The following is a 12,265-nucleotide window of genomic DNA, read 5'->3' as shown; positions in this document are numbered from 1 at the left end:
ATAAGGCAGAAAGGCCATTTATTGTTCAGGCTTTGAGAAGCTTAATGTTGAAACAGTTTACAATCACAAGGTAGTTATAATGCATTACCCTACTTGTGGATCAGGAAGGCCCCAACAATTCAATTATATCATGATGCTGCATACTTTGAGGATTTGACCAATCTTTTCATAACTATACCATGTGAAAACAAATCTTTATCTTCCTCTCTGTCTGCAGACAATCTCAGTCCTTATGGTGGCATTGAATATCCTCTACCTTCTAGTGGATGAGACTGCCATGCCCAAGGGATCCACAGTAAGCCTACTAACTAAAGCACATTTCTACCCCCCACACACACCCAGAATGTAAACTGCAGAAGAGCTTGCCTATCAGAGCTGCCATGTTCCTGGCGGAGACATAAATCAAATTCCGGATATGCTCAGATGCATGTTGGAAGAAAAGGCCCGAGCAGATGTTAATCAGGCCCTAACCTTGTGCCTCTGGTTTTGTTTTGGAAGCTCATTGAAAGTCATTTCACAGCAGCGTGCAGATTCAGTGAGCTCGCTACGTGTCTCAAGTCCACAGTGTGTGAACAAGCTGCTTTCCCTCCCGCCTGCAAAGGCAGGCAGGGCCAGGTGAAGGGCTCTTACTGTGAGGCAGACTAAGAGAGTGTGGAATGGCTCTCAGAGATTCTCATCTCCGCCTAACATGCAATGTGTTTTAAGCTCTCCTTATCTCATCTCATCTGCAGTGACAGAGGTACGTGCGTGTGTGTATGTGTGCGTGCATGTGTCTGTGTGTTTGTGGTTGCATTCTTGTCTGAGAGGGGGCAACATAATGTATCCTATTTCTCCCTCATTTCATTTCGCGTCTCGCAAGCAACTGACAGAGCTGCCCTCGACATTCCAATTATTTTATTGAGCAGAGATGTTTTCTTTGGCATGACGCATCGCAGAAAATCCCCCAAATTACACTTGTCATGCAGCTTGAAGCTGTCCTCCATGACAGCGTGGCCCCACTAAATGGTTTACGCGTTTGTTGAGCTGGATGGATGCCACACCTCTGATCTCACAGCACTACGAGGGGTGGGGGCAGGTCTTGTCCTCCGAAACAATCGATACTGATATGATATCCATCTATCCACCCCGTTCACCTTACCCTCCAGCTCTCGAACTCTCTGCCCCTCTAGCACAGAAATTCCCTCGCTGTTACCCGCACAGTGTTTGGAAGAAGATAAGCACACAGGAGAGAAAGTGATATAAAGCAGTAGAGAGAGCGACTGGTCTCAGGTCTGGAGGGAGGTGCTGCCGGAGCAAAGAGACTCAGACTGTGGGAAAGTCAAATGAGGCCCCCGATGCGCTGATTGTTGTGGGGGGAGAACACAATGGAAGTGCCCTGTCAATGTTTGTCTTCCCTTCCTACTAAGCATCCCGCCGTAGTCCTTAGCATACTGAGCAGTGCCCCAATTGCCTTTACAGAGCAGAGGATGGAGGTGTAGAGGGATGATGATGAGGAGAGAGGAAGTGAAAGAGAAGGGAGGAGATGCAGGTGGATGGAGATGAGAATGCAGATGCTGTAGAAACAACAAGGGGAAGAAGGAGGTGGGGAACTGCAGCTGCCTCTGTCAAAGGACATGATGTTTTACAGCTTGATGAACAAGCACTAAGAGGGACCAATAAAATTGTTACTGCAGGCCCTCCTCTTTGGTAGCCACAACACTTGACACTGTATTTTGTAAAATGGATAATTAGCTGCAACTGGACTGCAATTTTCACCTCACTAAAGTTGCCCTTCTCTAAACACACACAAACTTAACATAATAGCACCTTCAGACTTTCCCTGACATGGATGCCTTAGGTATAAGTACGTATAAAAATGAAAGTGAAATATATCCATTGAAGCCATGCTAAACATTATGAACTAAACTTAAAATCTACAGCCATAATGCACAAAGCAGAAGTAGAGGGAAAGGTTCAGTTCTGTGGTTGAAATATCTCAACCATGTCACCACACCTCTCAAATTAATTATGGGAAACTTACTCTTGAAATAAGAAACAATTTCAAAAGATGGTCCTACAGTGAGAGTGAATGTACCACTGGGACCACTGTTGTTCCACTCTTCGCCAATAAATGTCCTTAGCTTTACAGTTAAGAAAAAAAAAAAGATAAATGATGTTGACAGTTTTATGGCAAGATGAAGTGGAATTAAATACATGAAACCTCTATGGCCAAAATAATTGATAGCACAACTCATCGCTCTAAATCACTTAAATGATTAAAGATACAGACACAATATGAGCAGTATCGGAGCAAACAGAATGTCTAAATGTGCCTTTGGAATGCCTCCCATTTCTGATTCATACATCCAGAGGGAAATTTATAAATTAATATATCAATGTCTGCAAAAATACTACCAACCTCTAAATTCTTTAAATCACATCCTCACAGCAGAGGATAAACCTACCCGGTTTGTACCATATGCTCTCTGTTGTAACAGTACCAGTCCTGTAGGATGATCTCAGCGATAGTTGCCTCCAAAAAATTGGGTCTGTTGTTGATTCATCAGAAAACTGAGTGTCAATCATGAACAGCGCTGGGCTATGAGGAGATTTGATGTAGTGGATGCACAGTGGCCCAAAAAGACCTCTTCCCATGCACAATCATTACAAAAGGAATGGCTGTTAAACAAAGAATAATATTTGTCTTAGCTCCACATAGGCCCCAAAATTACACTTTGTGTCATCAGAATTTTGATTCATTTGTTCCAATAAAATTTGTTTGGAAAAGATGCTCACACATCCATGCACTTTGAGAACTCTAAAGTTGCTAGCACCTTTTATGTATTACATTTAATTCATTTTTATGACTGCCTCTTTCCCCTAGTGATAAGATGAGTGATGGGTGGGGAAATGATCTGTTATGCAAGTGGATAAGGGTTAGGAGAGGAGGGAGTAAAAAAACTTAGAATACCTCTGTCACCATTATTTTCTAACACTTTTATTTCTACTTCTCACACAGTTTTATGTTTAAATAAAATCATTTTTAAAAGATGGTCGCATTACTCCAGGGACAGACCTGAAGTCAGATGTGCAGGACGTGAGGCATAGTTGTGTTAGAACAACACTGATGGCCTTGCTACTGCGCAGGTATTGCGAGGTGTTAATCTTACAAGCAACAAATGCAATGTGTCTGCTGAAAGAGCCTCGGCAGGCAGCACAGACAAATCTACCAGTCCCCCCCCCGCCTGCGCCGACCCCTCCCCTCCCTCTCTTTGACACACACAAACACACACTCCATCACCCTTCCTGCTACTGGAATGAAAAGAAGTAAGAGTTGAAAGGAGGCATACTGTGAAAGCTAGCTGTCCTAAGCGCACGCATATTGCGAGTGCACACACACAATCTTAATGCATGCCCGCCCTCCCTCCATTAATAAATTACATCAGATGCTGTCTGCTAATTCCCCGTGTAAGAGAGAAACAGCACTGCACCATGGCTCTGCAGTAAGCTCCCAGGGATGACAGTTGCATAAAAAGGCATGAAACAACCTGCCAGGCTTTCCTTTTTTCTTCAGGCTCTTTTACAAAACAAATCAAGATAAGGGCAAGTTGGGTTAGAAAGAAATGAAATACAATAGAAAACATAAATACTAAACTAAAACTATGGCCTCTACTCTTAATATAGAAATTGGTATTGCAGGAAAAGTTATGTATACAAGGACACATTGGATACATTGGTGTCATGCATTGGTATGTCAAAGTGATGTATTTGAATTGTGCTTCTATACTAATAAATGGTATATTGAATACATCCAGCTACATGAAACAGAGACAGAACATAGGCTAGATTAGTATTGTAGACTAGTGATTGGGAATATATTGAACAAGTCCAGTTGACTTTTGCTCAACTCCTAAGGAATAACTATGACCTGGATGACTGAGAATCTTCACAGACATATTGAACATTTGTAATCATATACTTTATGTAGCTGCATATGATTTTTTTAACATTTGAATATGCAGCATAGATTCAGGCAGGTTTTAAACAACTTAAATCTGTAAATAAGTGAGCAGTCTATGGTCCCGTCTTACTTTTGGACATAATGTATAGTACTGCAGGTGCCACGTACAACACACTGATCCTTTAGTGGATCGGTCCTGGTGCCAAGTCCGACAAAAGCAAATATTTATCATTTCACAGCACAGATGTTTGGTATGTGCAGCGTATGTAGATGTATGTCTTTTTCCTGCTCCAGTTTCAAAAGGCCTTAGGGGTTGGAGGGGGGTGGGGGGGGTACGCCTAGTGTGTTTGCTGAAGTATTTGTTTTGTTGTTTTTATGTTTTTGGCGTGCTTTCAGGCCGTACACTCTTCTTACCGTAAGCAATGTGCCGTTTTTGTTTGAACACCTGTTCACATATTGTATGATCGACAGTGATTTGAAAAGAGCCTCTTTCATCTTGTTCCATTCATTACTTAGCCAATTTGATTCTGTCTTTCTCAAGTGGGGAAATTCTCCGTGCACTGCGTACTTACTTTGCAGGATTTCTGTAATTGCATGTGTGTGCAACTGCCTGCAGTGCTGTCGTTTCCCATTTTCTTTTTTTTTTATTTGCGATGTGTTTATACAAGATTGGTTTGTGATGACATTGAATAACCCAGTTTTTCTCTGTCTTCGTCTTGTAGGACCGAGGCATCGGGAACACCTCTCTGTCCACATTTGGCGTGGCTCAGGCAGCGTTGGAGATCATCCTCATGTTGTATCCTTTCAGTGACGCCCCCAACTCCCCCTCCTTTGTCCATGGCCAAACTAGCATGCTCCATGGCCAAGAGCAACATTGCCAGCTTTGTTTACCCAGGACATAGTTCAGCCGGACACCTTCCGGAAGACATGTTGTGCAGTTTCATCACCTTTTATCTTTACTGAAAAGGTGCCGACTTGGGACACTTAAAAAGACGACTCAATGAAGCTGCTTTGCTACCAGCAGAAAAGTGTTTTTGGTCCTTGATTGATTTGCTGAACAGCTACTTGATGGTGTCATCTGTCGTTGGCTTCTACAGCCTGCGAGTCTTCGAGGTACTCACTCCTAGGAAGGATGACACAACCATGACAACGGTAAAGATGGGATGGACAGGGTGAAGTGGGGGCAAGGGTGCCAAGATTGCTCCTAAGGTGCTGATGTGTTTGGGACCCCCCGCGTTTCATCTGTTTCCTCTTTTTTTTTGTCCCCATTCTCTCTCCCGCCTTCCTCTCTATTCCAAACTCCTACTGCTCACTAATGTTTTCCTCAGGGCCCCTCAATGGCTTTAGTTGATCTGTCCAATATTTGTTTGTGGGTTGCGCAAACACTGGCAAAGTGCAAGCCCCTTTCTCGTACATCAGAGGGAGAGAGGGTTTTTTTTGAGGGGGGGTGGAGGATGTGTGCTCTGCTTGGCCCATAGTTGCACCTATTCACTTGGTAATGAGTTTGGGAGTGGTGAGGCTTGTTAACTAGCCATGACGCTCCAGTGAAAGGGCTTGAAAGGACAACAGAGAGAACCTGGTAATGAGCAACTTCAGAGGTACTAATTGTACAATATGTGGAACCAATTTAACATCAAGTGGTGTGTGCATGCGTGTGGCACGTCATGGCTGACAGGGTTGGTGCAGTGGGTGCCTTTGCCTCACTCGTTATATGCTCGAGAGTTCAGAAACCTGAAGTTTGATAATCTGTTCTGATTTGTAGATAATTGGTTGCTGTGTGTCCATCTTGGTCCTGAGTTCAGCCCTGCCGGTGATGTCCAGAACTCTAGGTGAGTACAGGTGTTTGTGTGTGTTTTTGTGCGTCAGCCTGCCTGTAAAGAGAGAGAGAGAGTTTTGGCTTTCTAATTTCACAATTCACATCTAGCCTTTGAGTACAGATTAAGTATTTTAAGAAATAGGTTTACTAGTTTTCTTGAGGTTGAGGAGAAGATCAATACCAAACTCTTGTCTTTCTGCTAAACGAGAAGCTATAGACAGCAGTTGGTTAGCTTGGCTTGGCATAAAGACCGGAAACAGGTTCAGGTCTCAAGTCTTTCTGCTAAGATCAGCTAACTGGCTGCTTGCTGTAGCTTTACATTTAAACAAAAACACACACCATCATCTCATGTAACTCTCAGAAAGAAAGAGAATATGCATATTTCCTACAATGTCACACTATTTCCTTCACAGAAATGTAGACTAAACTAAGATCTCAGTCATAACGACCTCGCCACAAACAGACAGAAAGAGTAAATGCCCCTCCCCCATGACAGTTTGCATTGCTGCCACCAATAGCACACCATGAAGTTGAATTCTCCTATAGTTTCCCACAGTGACATTAGAAAGGAGTGCAGGGTGAAGGGGTAAAAATGACAGGAGTAGCACCATCACAATGGCACTAATAAACATGCAGAGTGCAGAGCACAGCTGTTCAAATAGCACTACTCTGTGTGTGTATTGGAGTGTGTGTGAGAGAGTGGAGTGGGAAAATGGGACGGCGTGAGCATACAGTGACTCATTGGGAGCTTTACAAAATATCAACAGGTTCTGCTTTGTGACGCTGAATAGATTAAAAGGAATAAATGCATGAGGCAGAGTTGAAGAGAAAAGGCCTCCCAGTTAAAGAAGAAAAAGACATGTGGAGAGTTGAGGGTGACAAAGTGAGATGTTAAGAGACGAGAAAAGGTTCTGTGTGTTGATGTGAGGTGTTTTCTGTGTGCGTCACTGTGGGAAATATGCATGTATGAGACAATGGGGAACTGTACCACAACACAAAAAGTATGCTGGATTCTGTCTGTTTTAATAATGTAGTGACCAAATCCATACTGGTTGATGGTGAGTGGTTGAAGTTAATCACATAATTTAGTACAATGGAGTTTAAGCTAATGGAGTTTTAACAGACACTCATATTGTTTCTGTCTCTGGGGCAGGTTTAAAGTACAGGACAGGGGACCCAGAACGTTTTCATTTAATCGTACATTAACATGTATCAGATTACAAAAAAAAACAATGTCAAGTCACTCAAAGCGATGAGCCTACAGAGAATTATCACCTAAATCTGCAGCCCCCCCGAAAAATGAGCTCACTGTGCGATACAACCTTGATGAATCCTACATACGCCTCTTGGATGCATGACCAGCTGCATGCTGATGTCTCCAACTCTGCTTCTGTGCCCCTGACATTTCAAACGCCAAGCATCTTTTTACCCCCAATTAGATTTTCTCAAATTACCAAACCAAGATCAAAACCTTTGGCATTAGAAATGGATGTAGCCAGACCACAGTGGCAAGCTGTATCGACTGAGGTCTCCATCATCTCTCTCCCTGTCTCTTCACAGGCAATTTTGTTAAAGGTCCTTGATGCTTGCAAACTGCTTACTGCGGCTGTAAATACATCTCTCCAGACACTGAATCGATTGCCCAATCTAATTGACGACAGAGGTTGTGAAGATGTTACAGGAGAAGCTGAATGTGTAGAGACTCGTGCCTCTCCGCTGTGCCCCATCTGAATATAATTTCTGCATACAGATGACTGAAATAGACAGTTCTTGTGGTGCTTGGATTTAATACATTGATGCAGTAATTTATTTGGTCATTTGCATTTAAAATTAACATCTCAAAAAAGACATAAATACCATTAGTGGCATTAAATGCAGTTGTACTCATCAGGTTATTGAAAGCTTAATTATACCCCTACTTTACTTTATTATTGGATGGCACAGCTAGTCCACCCGCGCGGTAGAGTGCAAGAACACCGGTTTTGGCAGGCCAAAACGGATAAGCAGGAAAACAATAGGGTGCTGATGGCTTTCCAGGCAGCATGAGATCAGCTGTGACAGATGGTTTGAAATTGGTCTAGCAGTGTGGAGCTAAGTGGAGTAAGCAGGAGAAACCACTCCTTTATCTCTGTCTGAAGGTCCTGGGAGAACGATGGAGTCCACCTGCATACCACCTTTGCTGCTATACTTAGTCAGCCATCCTTTCATACTCCACGGGGAACAGTCCTTACAATACTGCAAACCAAGTCACAGCCAACTCGTGGAAATCAGCAAAAACTGTGCAGTGCAGTGGATCTGTGTGTGCGTGCGTGCATGGATTTGTCTCAGTCTCCATCAAATAAGATACATTAGCTTTGCCATGTTTTGATGACAGGCATAAAAAGTAAGTATGTTTAGATTAAAGACACTAAAATGATCAGGTGCAGGTTTATTTAAGAGTAATCTCTGTGCCTGTTTATGGTTTGAATTAAATATGTCGTTAGCTCAGCGGCTGGTGCCTGACAGGTGACTGATTCTGTGGTAGCCTTGGGAGGGGCTTTTATTTTCTTTGTATTTTGGCCCAAAGAGACCACAAACAGAACCTTTTTTAATATGAAAATAATGGACGTGATGCAGATAGTGCTGGTTTGGACCTAGAATGTAACACAACATCAAGGATCACTCAGTTTAATGCTAGTTTTTTTTAAATCATGTGTCATGCAGAGACTGTGCCTGGTAATGCACATTAAATGGTTGTGTGTATGCCCTTCTTTCAGATTGGGCCTGTTTACATGTTGAAAGAGCTGCTCCATTAGAGAGAGACACACAGACACACAACAAACAGAAGACACGTGCCTAAATTGTCCCAATAGTCCCAACCAAGACATCAGATTGTTCCCAATGAGTGCCAGCTTGCTTTCTAACCCAGTTATTTGACTTGTATCTCTGCCCTTCACAGGTATCACCAGGTTTGATCTCTTGGGAGACTTCGGGAGATTTAATTGGCTGGGAAACTTTTACATTGTCCTTTCATACAACTTGCTGTTTGCGGTCGTGACAACGCTCTGTCTTGTGAGAAAATTCACCTCAGCAGTACGGGAAGAGCTTCTAAAGGCCTTAGGTAAACTTATCGTTTATTATTACAGCAAATTAATTCCGTAGGCCACCACATACTCTCATTGTCCTGAAATCCTGCAATTGCAATGCTAGATGTTCTGTAGAATATAAAGCAATCTATTTTTTTACAATAACACTTAGATAATTTTGTGCCAGTCTAGTATCCACAAAGGTTTGGTCTGCAACACTGGCAGCACCAGCCTACTCTGTGGCTTTGGAGGGAGACAGTGTTTATTCCTCTCAGACAGAACGACCTGGAGTGACAAAATGGAAGAAATTGCAGCAAGATCCAATGTGCTGCGGGACTGACATGTGACAGAGGATGGGGCTAGTCTCAAAGGCTTGTGGTGACAGGCCCTGGATGTTTGATACACAGGGTGGGATGGAGTTAGAAAATGTCACACAGACGCAGTGAGGGGAAAAAAACACATCAATACCTCTGTCTAAGTGAAAGTCTGAGGCTTTTTAATGAGATTTCTCTCCCTTATCTTCCCCTGCCCAGGTCTGGATAAATTGCAACTGTCAAACAGCCCCACAGACCCTGAATCTGGGAAGCTCTCGGCCAACGGGCATCAGAAAACTCTGTGAAAGGGACGATAGATCAACACACACACACACACACACACACACATAAATACATACATACACACACACCTTAGCACAGCCAAAGGGAGATTTCGACAGTACTGCCTGACTGCTGAAAGGTGAAAGGGATTGGAAGGAACTTAATAAACCCAGGCAGTGTCTGATGGATGCTGCAAATGGAGGCTGAGAGCAATTTAGCTTCGTGACATTCCATCCTCTGCGTCTCGGATGGAAGCTGGGACAGAGCCAGGGATGAGACTGAGGAGTGAAATAGACTGGCATCACTGCAGTGACCTTGATGTTGACCTCAAACACGACTGTGACTTTAAACCACCCATCTCTTGCTTCAGGGGCGCTCTCCTCCCCCCGGCATCGCTACCTGTTTTTCTCCTACAACCTCCTCACAACTGCACTAGACAAAACCAAGAGGGTGTAGCAGGTGAAACAATGCACCTCCTGTCTTTTTTCTACGTCTTACATCTAAATAAAAGGCAGTGGGTTCTTTTCATCACCTTTCTGCTCCTCCTCTGTACTTGGTATAGTAAACAGAGCTCCACAATTCAGTGAGTCATTTTTTAATGGCAGTATGTCCACGGTAATCGGTGTCAGTGATACATGGAGCATTTACAGATTTGGTCTCACATCATTGGTCTTTGGTTGTAATGTGAACTGATAACAGGCATGAAAAGGTGTCATTTAGTCATTTTTGATTTGTTTAAGCTCAAAATGTGAAAAATTCAAAATGTGCTTAGTGAAGCATGAAAGAAGTCCTTTATTCACACCCATCACAGCCAGTACATTAAAAAACCAAAAAAACAACAACAAAAAAACTGCACGGCAATACTATTCACATCATATGCATCGGCACTGTCATCAGTGATGGGCCTCAGACTTTAGCACTCGTATTTTATTTGGCTTTACTCAAGTGCGCTTTAACTTTATTGATGATGTCATTAGATTATATGAAGTAGGGTAAGAACTTTTTTTAGGTGCTCTAGATTAGACTTGAGCTACTCTACAAATGGGAAATTACAGTATGTGGGAGTTGTATCCCCTTCGGTTCCAGTCAGCAGAATGCTTTAGTGCATTTGGAGCTGGTCCTGTGGTTGAATTTCCAAAAATTGTATTATGCACATGTTAAGAAAATGTCATCACATTTTTGCTCATCCCAAAAAAATCTATTTTAAATTCACAGGGCACAGAAAAATTTGTCAATTGTTTTGTAAATGTTGTATTTACATGTACATATTATATTACGTTTCATACATTTTTTGCATTATTTGGATGTAAATATTGGGCTCTCACTGAGCCCACTGAGGGTCTGACTCACTAAGCAATCTGTATTTTGTTGTACATATTTTTTTATAAACATCTAAATCTAATGCAAACCTGTAACTGTCTTCACATACAGAACGCATCAGTGAAAAATGTGCAACTTTGCCGCCGGTAGAAAGACTTGGTGACTCAGGCCCCATTTACATGTTGGTGTACTGCTGCATAATCTTCTGAACTGTGATGTTCTTTGTCTCCAGAACCACCTTAAATGCCTTATACGACAAGCGTCACGCAGGCTTAATGTTAAGGTTGTTTCTTGTTCTGTGTTGTTTGTTGATGTACATGTAAATGTGTGTACATCTACATGGTTCGTCTCTAGACAGTTCCACTGTGATCCCCTGTACGCCACCGAGTTTCTAGTCTAAAGCCAGCTAGATATAACATACACATTGCTTTTTGCCATGAATGTCGTCACAGCAGCTCTTATCTAGTGGGAGGCTCCATTTTCAGACCCATAAAACTTGCACACTTGCTAGAATCGGGTTAAGTGATCGAATGATGTTTTTATGGTGTTAATAGATGTGTGTCTTCATGGTCACTGAAGCGACGTCATGATGATGACAAGAAAAGGGAGTAAGGACTTTTTAATTTATATATGCATTTGAAACTTATTTCTTAAGACAGGGAATGTTTCACACCAAAGCTGTCTACCATCGGTTGTTACTACATTACAAACAAGATTTTGCAACAATCACAAAACTCATGCTGAAGCCATCTTCCTTTGAGCAAATTAGACCTGAGAATGTTTTGTGAAGGGCGACCTAAACAAATAACAGCTCCTGCCATGTGAAGCCCAAAGCAGGCCTCTTCATGGCAGAAACATGGTAGGCCCTCTGGAATATTGGGTGCCATTTTATTCGTGTAATGCGTCTCTTAGCTATTTTATTGATGTTAAGACCATACTGATCTGTTGGATGATCAAGATAGTCCATACTGTAAATTGGCAAAAAATAATTTTAGCTGTTGGATAAAGTAGTGGAAGTAAAAACAAATAGACTATTTGGATAAAATGCAAGAACAATTTTCCCCCCACCTTCATCATAGATTTGCATAACATCCATTCAACTGCAGACTGTAGTGACACCGGGCTCTGCAACAATCATACAGTCTCACAATCATACCCCCAATAGCTTCTGAGGACCTGAAAAGGCCATTTTATATTCAAGCAAGCTTTTCTGGTTGCCTTTACAGTACATCTCTGTGTTGTGTGGGGGTTTCAAAAGTTGAGAGTTGGCCTGTACCGCAAGTGAAGCAGCTTTTTTTTCTGTCTGTATGTCAGTTGGTCTGCATGTCATTTTTGGTACATGTTTTGTGAATGTATTTTTTTACGATTTTTCAGTTTGCTAAATGTATGTTCCGTTATTTTTGATGTTTGTGTGTTTGCAAATAAAAGTAGAAAAATGCTTTCAATGTCTTTTCATTCATCATTGTGACGTCAATACTGATTGACAGATGAGTAAAGGAGTAGTTTGGCATTATGGGAAATATGTTAA

At 42.2% G+C, this 12,265-nt stretch overlaps 1 protein-coding gene across 1 annotated transcript in view; it reads left to right on the top strand.

The window, feature by feature from the left end:
• Positions 1-12,170, top strand: part of lmbr1 (limb development membrane protein 1) — a 35,361-nt gene extending 23,191 nt beyond the window's left edge. Inside the window, exons 12-17 of the mRNA XM_070852753.1 lie at positions 218-295; positions 4,663-4,736; positions 5,002-5,092; positions 5,703-5,769; positions 8,695-8,856; positions 9,355-12,170. Of these exons, the coding sequence (XP_070708854.1) occupies positions 218-295; positions 4,663-4,736; positions 5,002-5,092; positions 5,703-5,769; positions 8,695-8,856; positions 9,355-9,440 (558 nt within the window). The 3' untranslated portion in view covers positions 9,441-12,170. The remainder of the gene's footprint in view (positions 1-217; positions 296-4,662; positions 4,737-5,001; positions 5,093-5,702; positions 5,770-8,694; positions 8,857-9,354) is intronic.
• Positions 12,171-12,265: the final 95 nt, after the last annotated feature.

Source organism: Pempheris klunzingeri, chromosome 21, assembly GCF_042242105.1.
Source record: "Pempheris klunzingeri isolate RE-2024b chromosome 21, fPemKlu1.hap1, whole genome shotgun sequence".
NCBI classification, from domain to species: Eukaryota; Metazoa; Chordata; class Actinopteri; order Acropomatiformes; family Pempheridae; genus Pempheris; species Pempheris klunzingeri.
Note: the sequence above shows the minus strand (reverse complement) of the source record. Positions and strands in the feature narration are given on the sequence as shown.